The sequence below is a fragment of the Tenrec ecaudatus genome, chromosome 14 (assembly GCF_050624435.1).
Source record: "Tenrec ecaudatus isolate mTenEca1 chromosome 14, mTenEca1.hap1, whole genome shotgun sequence".
In the NCBI taxonomy this organism is placed as follows: Eukaryota; Metazoa; Chordata; class Mammalia; order Afrosoricida; family Tenrecidae; genus Tenrec; species Tenrec ecaudatus.
Window position 1 is genome coordinate 35,112,380 of NC_134543.1, and position 23,443 is coordinate 35,135,822.

At 52.9% G+C, this 23,443-nt stretch overlaps 1 protein-coding gene across 1 annotated transcript in view; it reads right to left on the reverse strand.

Annotated features, from left to right (window-relative positions):
• GALNT16 (polypeptide N-acetylgalactosaminyltransferase 16) overlaps nucleotides 1-23,443 on the reverse strand; it is a 107,351-nt gene that overhangs the window by 23,708 nt on the left and 60,200 nt on the right. The window contains exons 2-6 of the mRNA XM_075530550.1: nucleotides 9,217-9,374; nucleotides 7,053-7,151; nucleotides 6,061-6,128; nucleotides 5,474-5,539; nucleotides 3,315-3,436 (exon numbers count right to left, since the gene is read on the reverse strand). Coding sequence (XP_075386665.1) covers nucleotides 3,315-3,436; nucleotides 5,474-5,539; nucleotides 6,061-6,128; nucleotides 7,053-7,151; nucleotides 9,217-9,374 — 513 coding nt within the window. The remainder of the gene's footprint in view (nucleotides 1-3,314; nucleotides 3,437-5,473; nucleotides 5,540-6,060; nucleotides 6,129-7,052; nucleotides 7,152-9,216; nucleotides 9,375-23,443) is intronic.

The following is a 23,443-nucleotide window of genomic DNA, read 5'->3' on the forward strand; positions in this document are numbered from 1 at the left end:
GCTTGGAACTGTCGGTCTATTGATGGTCATTTCTCTTTCTGTTCGGGTGGGCTGAGTCTTCCCCATTGGGCGGGGCCCCTGAGGCCAGTGTGTCACCTGGGTGCCATTCCTGCGCCACGGTCACCTCAAGGTCAGATGTCCATCCTTCAGCATCTCTGAGGACACCGGTGTAGCTCCCAAGCGCTGACGAGTGAAGGCCAATGTTACCCAGGTGCTCTGCGCGCCTGAGTCGGTGACAGCACACAGCAGAAGGCAGTGCCCCTGCCATCAGCCCCTCTCCTCTCTTCATCCAAGGAGAGATGTAGAGCCTCTTCTCGGTCTCATCCGTCTCTTCCCCACTCTGAGGTCTGAAATCCTCTGGTCTGAAATGTGGCATTCAGCTCTGCCCTGCAGTTCACACACCCTCTCATGACAATGAAAGGCCCCGGTGGAGGGGAGGAGGGTGTGTGTGCGTGTGTGTGGTTCATCCTCAAAGCCTAGGTGTCAGGGGAAGCCAGCCCCTGATACGGTGGGGGCATGGGGGGTGGGGGGCAGAGCAGGAAGGACACACAGCGACTCATCTAATCTTCTGCATAGACTTAAAACAATTGAGATGTAATTCACACACAAGATGCTTCCTTTTCCAGTATAGCATCTGGCGGTGGCAGTGTCTTTTCAAAGTTGTGTAACTTATCACTACTGTCTCATTCCAGAACATCTTTACCACCGTTGGCAGCCATTCCCGGGTCTCTCCCTCTCCTTAAAAGCACTCATCTACTTTTTAAAACTGGACTCTACAAATCACTATGTATTTCCTACTCTGGGCACTGCCTATAAGCGGGACATGCACCACGCGGCCTGTGTGTGGTTGGCTTGTTTGCTTTCTGGGTCCATCCACGTGTAGCAGAGCATAGTCCTTTATTATCCTTGGACGGAGCCATGGTCCTCCGGAGGGACATGCCACGTTTGGCTTATCCATCTACGAACGGAGTATATTCAGCTTGCTTCCACCCCTGTGGCAATGCTGCTCAGAACTCTCAGGTACCACTCTCTATGTGAAGGTATCTGTGGTAGTTACATAATCTGGTGTCAACTTGAGATTATTAAGAGTGACGGGGTGGAGTTTAGCCTGTCAATCAGGTTGCAGCTTGATGACCTCACTTGGAGGCGCTACAGAGATAAACAGTTCACTGGAGGAGTGGAGCTATGCCGACAGAGCCAGAGCCCTGGAGCCACGTGGAGACCCACGCCAGTGCTGGATATTTTCACCACCGCTGGATCCACAAGACTTGGCACTCACTGACCTGTGATCTTCCTGCATTCGGTGTCACTGCATGTGTTGTGTGAGTCTGAAGAGGAATTTATAGACTGGTATTGGATGTATGGGCTAATATCAGACCTGATCTGGACCAGGCTGGGATGTTTCCTCGATGTTCAATTGCTCCTTGATATAAAGTTCTCTCTTACACAGTCTGCTTTCCGATCCTCTTGGGTATATTGAGCGAGGGATAGAATGTGGGTCATATGGTAATTCTTTGTTTACTTTTGTAGGGAACTCTTTTTCTTTTTTTGAAGTTGAGAAAGGCTTTATTGAGACAGAGAAAGAACTGCCGGGAGGGAAGGAAAAGCAGAGAAGGACAGGGGCATCTTGAGCCCCCAGGCGGGTTCCAAGACCCAACGAGTTAGGTCAGGGACATCGCCGGGAACTGTTTTTCAAAGTGGTGGCATTATTTTATACTCGTGAGGGTTCCAATCTCGCTACATCTTGGCCAACACTTGTTATTGTCCGCTGTTCTTTTCCTCATTGTGGTAAAATATATTTAAGTTTTTAAAATTTATATATTAAATTACATATTAAGTAACCAAAATATAAACAATATACTTTACATTGCTGTTTTAATCCATCTGAAGTGTATCATCCTTTTTTTCTTTCATCTTTTTTTATTATCTTCAAGTTACAATCTTTCGGTCGTGGCTCTGGTGGCGTCCTGAGTTAAGTTACACCCTGGGCTACTAACCACGAGGGCAGCAGTTTCAAGCCATCAGGCTCTCCACTGGAGACAGAAAAAGAGGAAAACAAACTCACCACCACCAAGTCCAGGCTGGGTCAGAACGATCCAACAGGACAGGGCAGAACGGCCCCTGTGCGTTTCCAAGTCCGTCCCTCTTTATGGGCGTCGAAAGCCTCATCCGGTGGTTTCCAATTGCTAGCCTTGAAGTTAGCAGCCCCGACACATGACCATGGCACCACAGGGCTCCCATGGCGAAGATGAAGTCTCTGCTCCCAGGGAGCCTACAGGCTCAGAAATCCACCAGGGCAGGTCTGCTCTCACCTGCAGGGTCACTAGGAGTCAGGATGTCGTGATGGGCAACGGCTGTCAGAGAGCAGGAAGGGCGATCTACTGGCAGTTTGATTCGCAAGTCCCTGTTTTTCGTCTCCACCGTTTTTGACCTCCCACTTTATGTGCATCGGCGTCTACCCTCCAGCCGGGGAGTTCGACTTGGTAGTCCTCAAGAAGGGTTTCTTAGCTTGAGAAAACCTCTGAGATCATCGCGCCGTCGTGGTCTCCTACGCCGTTTGTCCTGTGTTAGACTGACCACTCGGCGTGATGTCTTCCAAGTCCCCCGGGTCCCTGCGGGGTACATGGGTGGTTTGCAGGACCTCCGCTCTGCTAGGAGGTTGCGCTGTCTTCCACTGTGTTCCTGTGGTGTTTATGTAGGCCTCGGGGTGCTTCCATCCCTGCAATGAATGTGGGCGCATGCGTGCGTACCCCTGGTGACCGTCGACGCTGAGCTGCTTCACACGTGCTTATCAGCTATTTGTAGAGCCACCTTGCCGCAGGGTCCACTCAAATCCTTCGCCCGTTTTCGAATGGACTTATTTATCTTTTTATCGCTGAGTCGCAATTGCCTCATCCTTCCCGGCCATCTGTCCAAATCATCCCCATTCTAAAGAATGCCAGCACAAGGTAGCCCCCTCCCCCCAACTCTACCCTCTCTGCTCTTTAAAAGCATCCCCTCTCTCTGGCTTTCAGCCTTGCCCAAGGCCCTCCCCTCCCCCAGAGATGACCATTCACGTCAGGACCCTGCAGTGCACCCAGGCTCACATCCATTTAATTCTCACCACCAGTGAGGCACTTCAGAGGGTTGTACTCGTTTCCAGGGAGAAAATGCTTAATGCGGGGAAGTCACTGGATGAGGGGAGCAAACAAGGGGGGCTTCAAACACTGCCTCCCAGACCAAAGCCTGTTCCGTGTGCTGGACGCAGGCAGCGGCGGGCGGCCCTCGTTCCATAGGCCACTCCCTCTGTCTTCCCCTGGGAGCACCAGACTCACCTCCTTCACCCGCTGCAGCATGGGCTGCAGCCACTCGGTGTTCACCTCACAGTGGCTGTCCAGAAAGGTGAGCACGGCAGCAGCGGCCACATCGGCCCCGCGCACTCGGGACCGGATCAGCCCTGCAGAGGGAATGGACAGGAGGTGGTGCTGGGACCGGGGAGAGAGGGGCACCAGCCGGCTTCCCAGCTGTCCCCCAGGGTCCTTTCCATGGCATCAGGGATGGAGGCTTCCTGGCAGTCACTGTGGCTGCACTCTACGCTGCCCTGTCTGTTCCCATCCCTCCCTTGGTTGCTCCTGTGCATCGCCTAACTAGTCACTCTCCAGGGCCCGACCCCTGGGTGCCCAACCCATGCAGGCTCTAGCGGCATGCCAGGGCAGTCGTAGCGCAGTGGTGGAAACTGCAATGCAGTGTGGCTTGGTACCTGTTCTGGATTGAATTCCCCGGCAAACAAAGAAGCCCCAAGCCAAACTCACTGCCTTCGGATCCATTCCAACCCATAGCAAGCCTTCAGGGCAGGCTAGAAATGCCTGTGGGTTTCTAAGACTCTTTGTGGGAGTAGAAAGCCATGTCCCTCTCCCAAGGAGCAGCTGGTAGTTTCGAACTGCAGACCATGTGGTTAGCAGCAAATGTGTAACCACCACACCACTGGGGCTCCTCTGGATTGAACTAGCCTCTTCAAAATGCATGCTGTCAACCCTAGCCTCTATTCCTGGGGGGTTTTAAGTCAAGGAGCCAATATTGGGGGAGGGTGTATCTTGAACCAATCTGCCGTGAGCTAGAGAAGAGATCAAACGAGCAGAACAAGGTTGGGGAAGAGAGATGCCGAGCCGTCCAGAGAGGCAGGCCCAGGAGCACAAGTGCAGAAGAGACAAGGGCCTTCCTCCGTAGGTCACAGAGAGAAAGTCTTTTTCCAGAGCCAGGGCCCTGAACTCGAATACCGAGCCTCCTAAACTGTGAGAAAATAAATCTGTCAGTTGAAGCCACTGGTTTGTGTGTTTCTGTCATAGAAGCACTAGAGCACCGAGACAGAGGCCAGGGTTTCTCCCCCTTCACCACCCACTGAGAGCCTCTGCTGTACCAGATTGTGCCGGGGCACAAGGAATCCACAGGACAACAAAGCAAAACAGGCCCGTGCCTCCACTAGTCTCTCTGGACCTCGGTTTTCTTGAAGATGCAGAGAGTTAATCACATCCTTCCCCTGGCCCCTTGCCCCCCTCCCCCCTGCACCCCGGGGCACTGTCCACATCAAACAGGACAACCTAGGGAGTGCCCGGTGCCCAAGAGCCATTTTGCTTTTAGATTCTCACCCTCCTTCTCCTTCTTTCTCATCTCCCTGGAAGTCTTGCTGACACCTCACTGACCTTCAAGGATTGGCCTCGGGCCTGACTGCTCAGGAGACAGGAGGCCGGGGTGGTACAGCCACCAGTCAAACGAGCCACCAGGGCCCTCTGAGCTGTGGGTTAGGCCTTGGCCCAGTGGGGAGGGGAGGGCCTCACTCTGAGATTTCTGAGTAAGAGGGATTTCCCTGGCCACACCTCTGCCTCTCTCCCTCTGTCCATTCTAAACCCATCTGTCCGTCTGCCCTTCCACTCTGTAAGCATCTACTGTATAAAGCACGTACGTGTCCATTTACATCCACTGTTGGATGGGAACCTAGGAAACAGCACATTCCCAGGCCAGATTACCCAGAACCCACGTGCCACTATGCCCAGGCCAGGGAGGGACTCTCTTTGGCCACTTCCATTGCCACAGGGTGGGTTCTGAGGGCTGCTTCCTCTGTGTCCCCCGCAGGGTCCTGTACAGATGAGGTTTCAGTCAAGAAGCGAGCTATATATGCCTTGTGCTGACTGCCCCCTGAATTCCTCAGAGCACCTGCGCGGAGCCAACATCACCCAATCCTCGCCACAACCTGACAAGGCAGAGCGGGCACTAGGAGCATCTCACTTCTCAGAAGAGGCAACCAAGGCACCCCGAGAAGAGCAACTTGCCTAATCCTGGCAGGATAGGGACTGGGACAGCAGGAAAGCCTTCCTATTGCCCTTGCTCTCAGCCTACCAGGTTCACAGTGGGGCCATGCTGGCTGGCTGTGACCAGGGGTGTGTGTGGAAGGGCTGGACCAAGGCCAACGGTGGTGCGGCCCAGACCTGGGACTCACCTTCCCGCCTGTCATTGCGTAGGCACTTGACCTTGGGAATCCTGGTCAGGAGCAGGCAATCTTCAGCTGGAGGTGGAGTTCAGGAGAAAGAAGGTAAACTCCTTTTAGACAGGGTCCCTGGGATTTCCCAGGAGCAGTCCCACACTAAGGCCAGGGAAAGCGCAGGAGACAGGGCAGGGATGGAAGGGGATGGTCATGTCTGCTGGCAGGTCCCACTCCCTGGCGAGACCAGACCAGACCAGCTGTGGAATGCCTGCACCTCAGTTATTACCCAGTAGGGGTGCCAGAGAGCACAGGCATCTCCCAACTCTTGAAAGGCCGGGAGAAGGACCATCTCCGGCTGTGGTGAAGGAGGCTGCCCTGTTGTTGTGGTTTTAAATTGCCATCTCCCTGGTGCCCCAGCTCGTGACTGACACCACTTCCCCGCCTCCACTGGCACCAAGGGGCACGGCCAGGAAGGGGTTTAGCAAAGAGGGAGAATCTGTTCTCGAGGCAGAGAGCGAATACTGTCTGTGCCGGCCAGGACACCCTCAAGTGTTGGGAGTGGTGGGATTAAAGGCGGGGAGGGAAAGGAAGGGCATACTTACGATCGGAACTGAAGTCATCCACTAAAATAATCTCCTGGATCAAGTTGGCAGGAGTGCGATTCAGGACACTGGAGCAGCGGTGGGGACAAAGAGGAGCATGGGCTTAGGGGCCACCTCCCACACACCTCTCCTGGTACTGGGAGGTTTGCCCACCGAGCAGCTCAGGGGCTGGTACATTCCCTTCCAAGGACACCCAGCTGACCCCGCTTCCCAGCCCCTCAGGCTCTTAGAACTGACCCCCAGGTGGAGTTGGCAGGTGCAGTGCTGCAGCCCTGGGAAAACACCTGGCCAGATAGGAAGTGGTCTGCTCAGAAGGAGGCCCTGGGTGGTGCAAGTGGAAATCAGGTGAGGTGTCCATCAAGAGGTGCCCTGGAGGAAAGGCCTGAGTATCTTCTTCCAAACATCAGTCATTAAAAACCCCGTGGAGCCCAGTTCCATGAGTCTCCATGAGTCAGGGTCCACGAGACAGCCACTATTTGTTGTTTGTTTGCTTAAGGGGTCATGAGACTTGCTCTTGGGGAGCACCCTCTGCTCCTTCCCTTCCACTCTCCCTCCTCCCTTCCTGGTGGGAAGGAAACCCAAGCTTCCAGAGTCACTGGGGTGTCACTGGGGTGTCACTGAGCACTTTTTGCCTAATTTTCTTCTTGTCTAAGTTCCTTAAGGAAACAAGGTGGGTGGGGTTGAAGCTCGACCACAGGACCAGCCTCGAGAGAGCACCATGCCCAGAAAGCACTGCGTTGGATCCACCCGCCTAAGGCCTCCTGTCTGCTCCAGCCTCCCTCCATGTCTGCCAGGCCCCTGCATTTCTGCCCTGACTTTGTGTCTGCCTGACTGCTGCATCGCATTAACACCTGGCCTCGTGAGTCCTGGCAGCTTCTCAGCATAGTACTCGCCCTTCCAGTGTCTGCTGGTCTGGTAGTCATGTGTCTGGCCACAGGCCCCTATCTCAACATCCATCTGGGCCAGCGGTTCGGGGGTTCCCCTGCGCTTACCTCTTCACTGTGCGCAGGAGGGTGGAGCGGGCTTCATTGTGGAAGGTAATGATGACGCTGGTGGCTGGCAGGTCCAAGGAGTAGGACGCAGATGGACAACTGTTGAGGGAACAGGGAGAGCAGAGGCCAATCCTGGGGTAGTCCCAGGCTTTTCTTTGTCCAGGTCCGCTCCCCCTTGGACTACCGTGGAACGGAAAAGGGGCCCTGGCTTTGAGCTTCCACTTGCCCCACATCACCACCTCCCTCAAGCCCAGGACTCCGAGGCCGCCCAGCCTGGAGGGTCCTCTCTCTAGGGGGCTCTTTCCCAAAGACCTAGAGTCTCTGAAGCCCCCAGCCCAATCCAGTGTTCCTGCAAGCCTGCACCAGGCCCTGGGTATAGCTCTGTACCAACACAACCCGCTGCCCTGTGGGGTGAACCTTTTAGCATAGTGGTTCTCAGCCTTCCTAATGCCACCCTTTAATACAGTTCCTCATGTTGTGGCGACACCCAACCATAAAATTATTTTAGTTGCTACTTCACAACTGTCATTTTACTGCTGTTATGAATCCAGTGACCCCTGTGAAAGGGTTGCTCAACCCCCAAAGGGGTCTCGACCCACAGGTTGAGAACCGCTGGCAAACTTACTGCCACCGAGTTGATGCCGACTCATAGAACCCTATAGAACAGGGTAGAACTGCCCCTGTGAGTTTCTGAGACTGTAACTTGTTGCGGAAGTAGAAAGCCTCAACTTTCCCCATGGAGCTGGCTGGTGGTTTCGAACTGCTGACCCTGTGGTCAGCTCAACATGTAACCAGTGAGACCAAATGCAAACCCAGAGGGGAAGCAGCCCTTTGTGTTTTCTGACTCCATGGAAGTTCTCTCTTCTCGTCCCCCACCCCTGAGAGGATCCGCAGACAGAACATCTCCACCTTCTTCCTGTACCACAGGGGTGCAGCCTCCCGCTTCCTGGGGGGCGACCACAGGCCCCATCCCCCCCACCCTCCTCCTTCCCTTGCTGGCTCTGGGCTCCATCATCCACAGACATCACATTTGGGGCACAGTGGCCCCAACTCCTCAGGAATGAGAATTAATGCCATCCATTCCAGCCAGCCGGCTCCCCTCCTTTCCACAAACGCATTTGTCTGTGCTCCTGGGGCCGGCTGCAAGGCGCGCACAGGTTTTCACGACAATCCTCTTCATTACAATTGCTCTCTGGCTGCTCTGGCAGCGACTGCTTTTTCACGATGGCATTTATTTCACTGACAGCAGAGGGAAGCCAGCATTCCCAGGCCCACTTCCTGCCCTGCAGTGCAGCTCAGGTCAGACGGGCAGGAGTCCTGCCAGTCTGGGACCCCCATGGGAGACAGGATGAGAGCTTTTAAAATCACTCTCCCAGGGAGACAGAGTGGGGGAGGCTGGGAAAGCCACCTCCTGCCTGTGCTTTCTAATGCTCGTTCTTGCCGGGGCATGAAGACTAGAGGGCGCTGGAATGGGGAGAAGCAGGGGACCTGGATGCCGATGTTCATGCTCTCCCAGGCCTGCTGCCCCCCCCCGCCCCCGGCTAACACCTGACCTGGAGGGGGGTCATTCTGAGCTGCAGACACGGGCTGGATCAGTTTCAATGCACCCGGACTGCTCTGCCAGATTGCTGCATGGAGCAGCCCTCCCCCTCCGGTCCCCCCAGTCCAGGCTGGTCAGCAAGGAAGTTCCCAGGCAGAGAAAACAGTGAGCTGGTCTTGCAGGCTGCAGGTGAGGCTGTGCATGGCTGCATCCCTGTCCCTCCTGCCAGAGGGAATAGCATGTGTGAAAACCAGGGAGGGAGCACAGAGGTGCTGAGGTTTGCTGGGCAGGAAATGCAGGTGGGGGTAGGTTAGGGGAGAGGTAGGAAGCTGGCAGGGCCAGACCACCTGGAAGGACAGCTCAGTGAGTTCCTGCAGGATATGGCAGGGGGAAGACAGACCAATGGAGAAGACTCAGGCACATCATCCTCACTTGAAAAATCAAGACTTTTTTTTTTGGTGGCAGTGGGGTGGTGGTGGGAGTGGGGAGGCAGAGGCTAATGATTTGCCCAAGGTGGGACATTTCCTTAATCCCAGGCTCCCCTATTCACATCAGGGGCATTAATAGGCAACTGGACACCCCCTTACTGAAGGGTTATGGGAAAGGGCATGTTGGAGGCCTCACCTGTAATGGCGGGTGTCCCGGATGGGCCGGTCTGGACTCAGCTTGTCACTCTCCAGCTGGTTGAAGGCGTGCTGTCGGTAGGGGTCCTCTCCAGCTTTCAGCTGCTTGGCCGCCAGGTACGCCTTCTCATCAAAGCCTTTTGAGGGCGTTCCTGTCACCTAAGAGAAAGGTCAGCATCAGAGGGGGCCGGAGTCTGCCAAGGACTGGGGACCCATCTAACACTTACTCCACAGCAGGTGTGGGCCAACGGCTCCACCTCCCTGGGGGCTTCCTCACCTTCTGGGAGGAGGAGAGGTTGGTTCCCTCTGCCCACTGAGGCTCAGAGGGATTGAGGAAAAGTGTCCAAGGTCAGAGCAAGCCAGAGGCACAGCCGGGCTTCAAACCGATGGTGGGTCTGATTCTCAGCTCACACGTAACAATGGTCAGACAGGGAGAGGGGACTCTTGGTGTTCAAGTCCGACTGGATGCCCCTGCAGGTTGACGCCTGCAGGGAGGAGCGTGGGCCTCACCTTGGGCGAGGTGTCAAGCAGTGCCTGGTCAGTGACATGCAGGGGCTCAGACAAGCTCCTCGCCTCCCGTGAGGACAGGGGGACAAGTGGGAGAAGGCCTGGGCCGCCCGGGCTGACAGGCCCAGGCAGTGATGGGTCTTCTCTGGGAGTTTTGCTCGCTGCTGAACCAACCCACGCCGAGCCACTGGGTCCACGGTTCTAAGTGCTGAGGAGCGATGGCCGCACTCTAGCCGGTGCTCCCCAAGACCCACTGCGAGAGACACTGGGCAGGACACATCGCAGGTTGAATGGCTGGGTGGATGGATGGATCCTGACACCTCAGGGCTTGCACCGAACAGATGGCTGCTGGATTCTCCCCCAGAGGACCAAGAAATCACATCAACCATGCGCTCATCCCACCCCCACCCCTTCCCCCAGGGAAGGGGTGGGGGCGGCAGAGGTGGCAGCAGGAAGGAGGGGCTGGACTGCCCATCCACAGAAGCCGTGTGTGAGGACAGTCTCCCAGGCCCGCTGCTCTGAGGGATGGTCCCAGCAAGTGCTGGCTGAGACTGGAGAATGTTCCCCCACACCTCTGTGTTCTCCCAGAGGCCAAGATGCCCAGGGGGGCCCAATGGGGGCACTCGTCCCCTAGACTTTAAGGTGCTATTAAGGGTGTCATGCTTGGGCCCTGTCCTCGGGGCCCGGGCCAGGGAGGGAGATCGCCTCAGGTGCACTGGACTTCAGCCACGTTAGACACACCTGCCTGGGCATGTCTGCTACGGAGGGTGACAAAGGCTGGGCGGCTACTCTATTGTCTGAGTCAGTGCCAGGGGCCGAACAGATGGCCCTGAGCCACCCCATCCACCATTGGGATCCCATTTCAGGAAAGAGGGAGAGTGCTCCTATGTGAGCAGTGGATTACTACAAGGGTCTGCGCTTCCGGCCTTGAGAATGAGACAGAGAGAGAGAGAGAGACAGAGACAGGGGGCGGGGGGCGGGGGGTGAAGAGTGAGCTTGTGGGGCCAGGGGAAGAGCGACCCTAGCTCTTCCTCCCAGTGGGAACTGGGCAGCAGCCTCCCATCGAGGGGCTAAAGAGCTCAAGCAGAGAGCTGCAAGGGGGGGGGGCACGTTTAAAGGCTCCCAGAGGGGCCGTTTATCACTTAATTATCCTACAAGGCAACTGTGGGAAACAACCGTGTTTATTTATTTAGGATGTTCCGTCGCTCTGTAGACTTCAGGACACCTCTGAGCATCATCCCACACTCTGGATAAACATTTCTTAAAAATGAATTGTGTGCATAAAGCTAGAGGGGCAGCGAGGCCAAGGAAGGAAGAGCCGCCGCGAGCTGGGTGCCACGGTGGCTGCAACGACGTGGGGACAGTGCAGTGCTTTGTCCACAGAACCTGCTCGGCACCGACTACCAAGAACGAGGCATGCCGTCGGCACCCGGGCAGCCTTCCCGTGTGCTCTGAGGGCCACCTGAGCGCTGATTCCTTTGCTTATGAGCACACGCTCATAAAATTTACTCATTCTGCACAAAATCTGGCCTTTATTTTTTAACGATAGCATTATTTTCTGTGTGTGTGAAGAAGGGGAATGAACGAGAAATGACTGGCTCCACACTGCAGATCAGCATTTAAACAATGGAACTTCTGCTAAGTCACGTGTCCAAATGCTTTCTCCTTTTGAGGGTCGTATGGGATCAAGCAAAGAGTCTTGCGTTAAGTAAGTTAATTGCCAACAGAAAATAAAAGCTTCAGGAGGTCTGCTTCCATTTTTGCCTTTCAAAAAAAAAACACCAAACCAACAAAACAACTTACTCATTCGCTCCACCCCTGCAACAAGGCTCTGCTGAGCACCTCACTGCCATCAAGCGGCTGCAGGGTGGAGTAGACCTCTCCCTGTGGGGTCCTGGGAGCGTCCCTTTTTACAGGAGTAGAAAAGCCTCATCTTTTTCCTGAGGAACAGCGGGTGGTTTCGAAAGGCTGCCTTTACAATTAACAGCTCAGCACGGCACCACCACACCACCAGGCTCCTTCTGGTCGGCTGCTTTTCTGTGTCTCATTAAAAACGTTCTCAGGGCCAACAAGGCGGTTTCAGAAGCGTGTCTGTTCAACCCAGGTTGCCCCGAGAAGTCCCTTCCAAGACCTCGGAACGGAGTTAGTCAATTCCAAAGATGCTGGCGTGCAAAATCTGCTGCTCCCCCGCAGGGGCCCACAGCTCCTGAGTGGTCCAACACACCTCCCAGGTGGAACGAGGGTCTGAGACTAGACTCTTCACCTGCGATACAGCTTCTGAAGACAGGTGCCCAGGAAGCCCCAGAAACCACTTCCTCCCAGGGGTGTTTCACACGGACCCACTGCCACTGGCCCTTGTTGCTGACACTCATTGGCACTCGGCTCTGGGAGGGGCCAAGAGGACGGGGAGGATGTGGCGGCCAGTAATTCCATGACCTTAGCAGCTTACTTACTCTCTTCTCAGTGCCGCGCTGCCCTCCCCGCTTCTGATCCCCAAGCCCCAGCGCAAGCACCCAGACCATGACTCATTTCCTTCCAGCGCTCAAACTCTCCCTTTCCCCTGCACCTTTGTTTGTTGATCTTGAGACTCTCAGGATGTTGAGTATTCCGTGTGCCTCTCAGACATAACACTGAAAACCTAGCTCCTCATTTCTCCCCAATGAGTCTGCTTCTCCTGTGCTCCTGAAGTCAGAGATTAGGACATCACACCCTCCTGAACTTCCCAACCTCAGATTCAGGGGTCATCCTTGGGACCCTTCTCCTGCACCACGGCCCGACCCCCACCTCTGCCCTTTGCCTATAAGCTCGTGTCTTAAAGGCAGGCCACTAGTGTGAAACCATCAATCCCTGTTGACAGTCTCTGTGCCATGAACTCTCCACGATGGAAATCAACAGATGAGTGAGAGCTGGTCGCTGTCCTCCCCGACCTCACCTTACACACAGCCACAGGGGACCATGGAGAAAAACACGGACCTCCCACCCAAGAGCTCAGGTAGCTGGAAGAAGGGACCAGGACCCCCACCCATCCTCACCCTTCGCTGGGTCGGAAGCAGTGGCTTCTCTTGGCCAGGAGCTGTCTGTCGCACACACCCCTGACTGGAGGCCAGCATATGCGTGTCCCTCCGCCTCTCTAGAGGGCTGTGTATTGCTATGAGCCTGTTTTCCCACCGACATTGCTTACTAAGCATGCTGGTGGGGCATAAATGCATTATTTGGCTCTAGGGCCGTGAGGAGCTATATCTGGATCAGGCTGAGAGGCCCGAGAGGCAGGGCGTGGAGCCACTGGACGAGACTCCGTGCCGCTTGCCCCTTCTGTCGCTTGCCCACTGTGGTGGCACAGTGGCTGGCAGTGTGGAATTCCTTCCATTACATTGGGCACAAACCACCACGCTCTGAAAGGTGTGCCCCACACTCTGCCTTTGCCACGAGGCGGTGAGAGCTGTGGCACGGAGCAGGTGCCCCAGAGGTGCCTGCAGAGTGGATGGCCGTAGGGAAGCCTGAATGGTGCCTCTGCTCTCCGTTACTCACCGTGCTCTGGGGAGGAGACAACAAGCACGCGGAGTGTCTGACACACCCTCTCCGTCCCTAAGGCACAAGCCCCACTGGGCCTGTGCTCCGCTGACTGAACTCCATCTCTACGGTCTCCTCCTCACCAGCATTCACTCCAGCCGGCTGGCCTCAGCCGCCCTGGAACTGGCCAGGCACCCACGCCCTCAGGGCTCCCCCATCCCCACCCCCCCTGGGGGTGATTCCCTCCCCCACCTCCTCTGAGGTTTCCTCAAGCCACCCTTGCATTCCCTACCCTGGTTTGTTTTTCCCTATAGGACTCCCCTCACGAGAGGCGACGGCTATTTTTCTTACTATGCCAAGCTTTCTGTACGTTTCTCCTCACAAGAACACCCATGGCACACTGGCAAGGTTTGTCTGTTTTACGTAGTGCTGGGTACCAAGACCTAAGACAGTGCCTGGGTGATGGACAGCAGGCACTCAACAGCGTCACTGATGGATAACGAGGGACGTGTCAGCACGGTCTCTCCCAGCCCAGGCCCACTTGGTGACGCCCAGCCCGAGAGTGAGGTGGCCTGCGGAGGGAACGACGCTAATGTGCCTGCCTTAGGGATCTTCCTTCCCCTCCCCTATTCCTAACAGGGCTGTTCTTCACGCCTCCCCTGTCCCACCAATCCTGCAAGCATGACCAATCTTATTACTGCACCCCGCGGTGATCTGTTCAGGAAGCGTCATGTGACTCCATCTGGACCAATCAGAGGAGCCCTCGTGGCACAGTGGTTAAAGGCGCAGCTGCTACCTGAGGTCGGTGGTTCAAACCCACCAGCTGCTCCTCAGGGGAACGGGGTGGCCTTCTGTTTCTGTAAAGATGACAGTCTCGGAAACGCTATGGGGCAGGTCTCCACGAGGTGGCAGCGACCTGACAACCATGGGTTTGGTCTTCAGGTTTGGGTTCATCAGAATCTCCCCTGAGACTTTTCTATACAAGGAGCCTTTTCGTCAGCACTGTTAAGCGCGGTCATTTTCTCGCCTGGGGAAGGGCTGTCTGAAGAATGAAACCCACAAGGTCCCTCGAACCGGTCACACTGGCCCAGGTTCCGCTTGGCTTCCTTGCTGTCCTCCGTTCCCCCCTCCTCTCCCCTTCTTCCTCCTTCCTGTCATTTTCCTCAAACAAGTTCCCTTGTGGGTCCTTGGCCAATCACAAGTGCCCAGAGGCCGGTCCTATCACTGAACAGAAAGCCATTCTCCCAAAGTAAAAATCAAACACAAAGGCCACAACGACACAAGGCAGGTGCCGCCAACCAGTCCAGGGCATCCCCTGGCCTTTGGCCTCTGGCCCAAGTGGCTGGAGTCCCGAGCTGGCTGCAGCCTGTCAGGCTTCCCTGGTAGGCAGGGCCAGGCTCGGGCTTCGGGGGACAAGTTCCATCTGGCTGGAGGAAAGCCTTGAGTTGTCAGGGTGAGGCAGAGAGTTGGGGAGAAGGTGACAACCTCAGTAGCCCAACCCCCATCCCTCCAGCCCACAGGAGAGAGCTCTTGGCTGAGTTTTAAGCAGCTCCCTGTCCCTGCAGAGAGAGCCAAATCTAGCACTTCCATGTGCAGTAAGATCAATCTCATCTGAAATGGGTGAGGCTGAGATAGAGATTTTACTCCATAGAATCGCAAGAATGACATCTCATCATGGAGTCTTTTATTCAGTCCATCACTTTGACGAAACTTTGAAAATGTGCTCTGTCTGTGTGCGCGCGCATGTGTTCCTTCCCAACAAAATTTGTTTAGTGCTTCTTGGGCTAAAAAAAAAAAAAGTGGGGAATAAACCGTAAAGGGGAAGGTTTAGAATAAGGAAGGCAAACATCTCCCGTGTCATTCTTGTCAAAAACAGTTCAACCCAAATCCCCAAACCTCATAAACATTCTCTAAACACCAATGCATGCATACTCCTAAATTTTAGATTTAAACAGTTCAAATGCCGTTCAAATAACTGCTTGCCCAATTTGCTTTTACTGCCAGTAAAACAGATACCTGCTGGGGTTGCCTTTCACTAAATTTCAATGAAAGGACAAATAAAAAGGCTTTACTTTATGGATGGCTCCTGGCTTCCCCCTGCCCCCTTTCCCCCTGATTCTACTACAAACCCCAAACACCTGGGGAACAGAATGAACTTCCCAAGTGCTCCCCACTCCCTGGAGAGCAAACTCCCATCTGACAGCCAGTCCTACGGTAAAAGGCTGCCATTCATTCACAGGGCTGGGAACAGAGGGCCAGGAGTCAAGGTCACAGAGTACGAGGCTCAGATTCCACCTCTCCCAAATATAAAGGTGAGGTCCCTGGACACCGCTGCCCCACCTGCATGGTGATTACTTATGCAGGGAGGACCTGCCCCATTTGGCCTGCCAATGCTCCCATGCAACCAGATAAGACACTGGAGGTGTGGGTGGTGGTGAGGGGGGTGGGAATGGCCTACACCCCAGGAATCCCAGGTTGAGTATAGGGGTATCAAATTTCCCTGAGTGGTCTGCCTTAGGCACACCCCCTCTTCTTCACACTGTCTCCAAAGTGAGGGTCAGAAATGTGGAACAAAACTCAGAATCATAAAGGAGACCAGGTTTGCTGGTTGGATCGAGGCAGGCGGGCCCCCTGAGACTGGCCGCTGGTCAGTTTTCAGGTCTGGAACGGAACTCACCGCTGTGATGGAAAGACCCTCTTTAAGATGCAAAGGGCAGCCTTTACACGATGATGAAGTTCAAAGGGTTAGGAACGAAGGAGGGATGGAAACGGGAAACTCAGGTCGGACACAGGATACCTGACAGTGCCCTGAGCGATGGCCGAGAGTGAGGTGAGACAAAATGTGTACGCACTGCAGACTGAAGACCGATGGTCTGCAGCACACCTTCACGTGAGTCGCAATAAAGTCAAAGAAGAACAAGAACTAATGAGTCTTAGGTGGCCAACAGCTGAGGCTCTGAGACCTGCTGGCCGTGGGGTAGGCTGCCAAGCTTGGTGGGTCTTGGAAGGTCACTTCTCCTTTCGAGCATGTTTCTTCATCGGCCAGTGGGGATTCTTGGCCACAGCGAAGGAGAAAATACACACGCCAGGCGAGCACAGTGCCTGGCACAGAAAGCGTCTCTACTCACTAGGATGCCTCCCCTGCCTTTCCCCATGGTTCTCAACGCAGAACCCCAAGTCCCAGGCTACCCTCTGGACCAGAGAGACAGGCTCGTGGAGGTGGGAGCCCAGCACCGCAGCTCAGAGGCGGTTGCTGCGTGCACTCTAGACTGAGGACCACTGCTTCACACAGACACAGGAGGACAAGGGCAGGCTGGGGACTCCGCGGGCCCTCAGAACAAGGGCGAGCCTTCCAGGCTGCCTCCCTCACACCTGCTCCCCAGGAGCTCACTGTGAGCTCGGGGCCTCTGTTCCTACCTCTGTTCCTACCAGCCAGAAGCTTCATCCCCCTCCGAGCTCCTGATAACTCAGCTGGCGCCTCTGTGGTTCCTATGGCAATCCACTATTTGCAACCAGGTTCTGTGGCTCAGCAGGGTGGGGGCTGCCTAGAGAAGCCCACCAAGGGCCTCCAGGTGGATTTCTCATCACATCTTGCTAGGACTGCACTGACGGTTGCGTAGTGTGAGCCCACCGCCCATTCCCTTAGAGCTCGCAGCAAACCTGACGCTCTACTCCAGCTGTTTTCAACCTGTGGGTCGAGACCCCTGTGGGGGTGGAACGACCCTTTCACAGGGGTCACCCAATCCATAACAGTAGCAAAATGATAGTGAGGAAGTAGCAACGAAAATAATTTGATGGTTGGGGGTCCCCACCACATGAGGAACTGTCTGAAAGGGTCGAGGCAGTAGGAAGGTTAAGAACCACTGTTCCACTCAAATACATCACCAGGTCCACCGTTCCTGACAGTCTCTGCTCAGATCCAGAGGACTCCTCAGCCTCTGCCTGGGCCCCAGGCCCTCTGCATAGGAAGTGGTGGTGGTAGGAGTGTTGTGTGTGGGGTGGTGTCATGTGGAACCATAGCTCCGTTTTCACCTGCTTTATCAGTTTACCCCGCAGCCTGGGTCTGCAAAGGAGTCTAGAACCCTGCCCCCCGACCCCTCCTGGTCAGAGCCACGAGAAAAGACTAAGGCTCTTGGACGTTAATGAGGGGACACTCACAGCTCAGTGAGGGGCCTGCCGTGTGCTGTTTGCCGCATGTTTCTATCTCCAAATACTCCTGCAAAGTGGGCGCTGTCTTCGTGGAACTGTCCTGGGTCCTCTGACAGCCTCCCACGGCGCCCCCCTGGGCTCTGAGCAGAAGAGTGGCTAGGATCTTAGGGAGGCAGACTGCCAGGCCTCTCTCGTGACGTGCATCTGGGTGGTTTCAAGCTGCCAACCTGTCAGTTGGTAGTGAATGTTCAGCCTTGTTCTCCACCCAGACATGCCATAGCTGCTCCCCTTAACCTCAATTTACTGGGGTGGAAACTGAGGCACAGAGAGGTCAAGGGGCACGCCAAGTAGCTGGTGGGCTGGGAGTGGGATAGGGCTGCCTGGCTGCCGAGCCTGTGTCCCCAGGCTTCTCCTGGGCCCACATGTCTGGGACACTCCCTTCTAGTCTGGAGTCGCTCAGCTGGTGCCAGGCCCATAAACACATGGACAAGTGCTGGCTGGGAGGCCACATGCATTCTTGGCTCCAGGATCAGAGCATCGGGACTTGGCTCCGCTGGGGGTTGGACAATGCTGTCATCTCTTGGCGCGCACAAGAGCTTGCAAACACTTTTCTGCCTGTGGCGCAAAAGGATATGGCCCACAGGACAAGAACAGGAGTTTGTGTTTCTCAGACCAAAATAGCGCGTCGCCAGATATCCCTGGGTCAGCAGAGGCCTCCCCAGTCTTCCCAGCCAGTGACACTCTCAGGGCCCGGACGGCCCTTGGTGTCAGTCACATCAAAGGGGGCTTGTTGTATTTAGCTGCTTCCAAGTTGGCCACAGAAGCATGGCGAGCCCACGCCCAATGAACTGAAATGCCACGGGAAATGTGCCATCTACAGGGTGACCTGTTTTCCTGCCTACCACGGGATGTGTCTTCAGGATCTGATTTTTAAAAAATCATTCTACTGGGGGCTCGTACGCTTATCACAATCCATATATCCATCTGTTGTGTCAAGCACATTTGCACATTTGTTGCCATCAGCATTCTCAAAACATCCACTTGAGGCCCTGGCATCAGCTCCTCAGTCCCTCCCCCCGCCCCGACATGAACCCTTGATAATTTACAAGTCATTATTATTTTGTCATATGTTACACTGTCCAATGTCTCCCTTTACCCACTTTTCTGTTGACTGACCTCCAGAGAGGAGGTTATATGTAGATCCTTGTAACTGGTTCCCCCTTTCTTTTTTTAATCATTTTATTAGGGGCTCATACAACTCTTATCACAATCCATACATGCATCAATTTATCACCCCTCTCACCATGATTTTTTTTTCCCGGAAGTAGATGGTTAGCCCTTTCTTCCTTGTGCCGTTTAGTCTCCAGTCGCTGTCAGCATCAGTACAGCCAGCCTGCACCAGCAGACGAGTGGTGACTGTGCTTGACAGGCCTTGGTCGGGAGTCCCACCCAGGCAGTAGAGACGCATCAGATGCACCCCAGTGGGTGACTACAGCCGGGTCTTACTGTCCAGGAGAGGCTGCTTGCGATGACCTGATGAGGAGCTCCCCGCGACACACAGACCAGCCCTGACTACCTACCTCCTTCCTGAAGTGAGGGACTCACACACCTGCCATATCCTGTCCTCTAAGGTGAAGCGGCCCAGTAAGAGACAGTTTGTAACTGTAAACTGGGACTTCTCCTTTGCTGAGTGGACTAACTTATTTAATATCTAAAAATCACAAATCAATAAGAATCCTTATTCAAAAGCAACACAGACAAAAAGGATATGAACAAGCAGTTCACAGGGGAAAAATAGAAATGGTCAATAATAAATGAAAATATGTTCAACCTCACTGATTACTAAATAAGTACACATCAAAACAAGATATAATTTCTTACTGCGTCTTTGGCAAAGTTGAAGAAGAATGATTGACATACTGCTCATTATGTTGAGAGTCAGCCGAAAGAGGAGACCTGGTACAACTGTGATGGACGGCTGCTTGACAAAATCAGCATTTTAAATGATAATCTGACTCAGCAGAAGTTCCATTTTTAGGTAACCGTACACTTCTTCATCCCGAGAGAGTGCCATCTAGCCTGTGATCTCAGCAGCCCCTCCGGGCTAGCATTTGTCAGCCTTTGTTCTGGTTTCAGCCATAGATTATACGGCCACCATACATTCCTGGGGGTCAGTCTTACAACGAAATGCATAAAATGTACCAGTAAATTAGTTACAGCATGATCTGTGGTTTTTTTAATGTAAGAACTATTCAAATATCCACCTGGAGAGACTGACTCAAGAAATTATGGTTTATCTTACATCGTGGTTTCTAAACCAGTGTTCAGATAAGTTAAGGATGAATAATGTTATTCATTTCATACACAAAACAGCTCATGAAGACAACTCCTATGTGAGTGCAGGGAAAACAGTGGCGTGGGAGTGGGCTGGAAGGAGGAAGAATTTCACCTTTCCCTTTAGACAAATCTTTGTTTGATTGTTTTAAATAAATGAGCAACTATTCTTCTATAATAAAATTGTATATAAAACAGATGGACCTTAATTCTTCTCCAAGATAAGAGTTGAGATAATTACTGTCATCACCTCATCATCATCGTCCTCGTCCCAGAATAAATCTCAAGAAAACACAAATCAAGATAATATCAGCCCTCATCAGCTGTAGCATCTGGAGCCAGAAGTCCACCCAGGAGCAACTTACTTCTCAAGACAGGAGGTGAAGGGAAGAAGTAGAGAGGGAAAGGGGAGGGAGAAGTATATGGGGGTTGAACCTCAGCGTGGTGTTGGGAGTCAATTCATTGTTCAGGTGGTTCTCAAAGACCCACCTTGACTTCTGCATTCTTCCCAAAGCACAAGCCTACCAATGGAAAGGGGGAAGGTGTGGGGGCGCAGAAGCCAAGCCTTGAAGCCACAAACCTCACTTGCCACAGAAGAACACCCCCATAGGGGTCGGAATTTAGGCGTGTTGGCAACTGGTGGTGCCATTTTGTCTGTTTCAGGTTTTGTGTTTAAAACCTTTTCTAAAGTGTTACCTGAAGTGCCCCGGCAGTATAGTGGTTTTGAGTTGGGCTGCTATCCAGAGTCGGCAGCTCGAAACCACCAGCCACTCCTGGGGAGAAAGGCCTGGCTTTCTACTCCCGTGAGCAGTTACAGCCTGGGAAACTCACAGGAGCAGTTCTACCCTGCCTTACAGGGTCGCTGCGAGTCGGCATCAATGCCATGGGAGTACGTCTGGTTGTTCTGGAAAGTGTTGCCTGCTTAGCTTGTACTGAAGAGGCAGGTAGGCCAAGGAGAACTGAAATGAGCTGCCAGTCAAGCCCACAAGCCTTCTGAACCAGCAGGTGAGTTACGCTCTGAGTGTATCTGCTTCCACAGGTGCAAAAAAGAATAATCCTCACCTCCCCGGGGGTCGCACATACTAAGGAAGATCATCAGAGCCTGGCCCATAGGAGACCCTCACTATCTGGCTGCATAAAAGGAGGGTCTTCAGCAAGGCGCCCTCTGAGGCCTCTTCCCACGCAAACATTAGACGCTCTCTGTGCCAATATCCACTGGTCCCAACGTTGTCCAGTCAGTTCTTACAGTCGATTGTGGAGCAAAGGTGACAGCAGTGAGAACCGGTCCTTGGACAAGGCGGCTGAAGAGTCGCGCGCATCTTCATCTGTGCGACACTGAGCTGGCACACAGTAAGTGCTTAAGTCGTGTTCGTCCCATGAAGGACCTGCGCACATTGTGCACAGAGACATGGGTTCCCAGGAAGCTGAGTGTGCTCAAGGAGCTCTAGTGGCACGGTAATTAAGTGCTCGGCCAGCCCCAGCAGTGGTTCTTGCCAACTGCATGAGCTGGGCAGATGGGCATGGGAGCTGTGGGCCCGGAGGGACAGGAACGTGTCTGATTGTGATGGAAGAGTCCCCAGTGGGGCACGGGGTGATTGTGTGCTGATGGTGGAGAGTGCTTTTCTTTCCTGACTAACATCTTCGGGTCTTACATTAAATTGTTTTGAAGCCACCAGAATAGTTATTCAATTAGTGTCCTTTTGGAAAACAGTCTGGCGGTGCATTTCTAGTGCCGTTGGCTTATGGCCTTTGCCATCCTCTCCTGCCATCGTCAGGTGCCAAGTGTGTCTCAAGCCTCGCCTACAGCCAGAAGTTTGAAATTTAACTTTTGGAAAAGAGGGAGTGACATGTGTAAATATGCCCCGTCACTCTGGATTCTTATTTAAATCATGGTTCAAATTTTTAAAAATTTTATTTTATTATTAAAAAAATTTTTTTTCATGGTTCAAATTTTAGGCACAAAGATGTTCACAACAGTTTTATTAATAAAACAAATGAAAAAAAATCAAATGTCAGCACCAGGGGAAAGAGTTAAGCAAATTATGTTCCATCAACTAAATAGAAGATTTTTCAACCATTTATATCATTTGCTATAGGCTATGGGGAAATAAATGCTCTTTTATACATTGCCAGAGGGATGATGAACTGATATAAACCTAGAAATAAATTTAGCAGGACGTAGCAAGAGTCTGAAAAATATGCATACACGTGATTCAATTTTAGGAATTTGTCCTAAGGAAAGAATTAAAATTAAAAAATAGGTTCTTATTTATAATGCCAGAAGATTGTGGAGGGGAAAAAAAAAGTCCAACAACCTAGATTTCCAACAATAAGGAATCGATTCAATAAGCTGTGGTACTTCCCTCACTAGAATACATTGTAGTTATTAAAAATGAGGCAGAAACATATTTTTTAACATAAAAAGATATTCACAGCACAGAGTGAAGTGGGAGGAAAATGAATCCCTGTGTGCCTTGAATTTCCATGTGTGTGTAACTGACTAGTCTAATTGATCTTAATGACTAATTGTTACCTGTGAAATCAAGAGCAAAATAACATTGACAGTGTCCTGAAAATGGAAGCAGGGACAAAAGCGTTTGAAAGTAATGGGGAAAGAGGGTCAAAGAACGGGCCCCCCACCCCACGGCAGCATCTAACAGTGGCGGTGCTTGATGAGAACACACGGGAAAATAAAACCTGTGATTTGTTAGGACGGGGAGATTGTGGGAGATTTAATGGGCTGTTGCTATGTTGATGTAATTTCTATTTCTCAAGTGGGAAAAACAAAAGCAAACCCTCTGAGACCTTTGCCTCTGTTGCCTTTCCTCTCCTTAGAATGGCTGTTCCTAAAAATAGCCCAGTACAGCTTGCTCCTACTGCTCCCGAGGGAAGGTTGTCAATGCCTCCTTCTCCCACTGGGGGGGCGGGGGGGGTGTCCACCCTCCCCTTCCATTATTCCTGACCCCTATCTCTCTGCCCCTCCTCCCTGCCCTATGAGCTCTTCAGTCCCTCCCTTCATCGGATAAAAACTCGCCAGCTGTGAGGCTTAGCATGGCCAGGATGACATGCTAACTAATAATGGATCAGCACACTTTAACCCTTCTAGAAGCAACTCCCCTCATACTCAGCCCCGGGGAGCATATTCTGACGTGGAAAACCATTTGGGAAAACGTACCCAAAGCCTTTAAAATGGTCACCATCTTTGGGCCTTGTCTTTTTGATTCTAGGGTGTTCAAAATAAGTATATGAAGATGTGTGTACACAGATATATTCTATTCCAGTAAAACACTTGAAGTCATTTAATGCCCAATGATGGGAAATTGGGTAGACAAGTTATTACATATCATAGGGGTGCCATATAAAACAGAAGACATTTAGCTAAATTAGAACTTCAGACACGATTTTTTTAGCAAAAGTCTATCCCCAATATTGCATGAGATATACCCACAGATGGATCTTGTCTCAAAGCAAAGAATACCAGAAAGATGCTTACTTATATTTCAATGACTATGCAAAGATATTTGACTGTGTGGATCACAACACACTACGGATAATCTTGAGAAGAATGAGACTTCCAGAACACTTCATTGTGCTCATTTGGGACTTGTACGTGGTTCAAGAGGCAGTTGTGTGAACAGAACAAGGGGACACTGCATGGTTTAAAGTCAGGAAAGGTGTGTGTCAGGTGTGTCTCACCATAGTTGTTCATCAGAGAAGCAGAATTACAT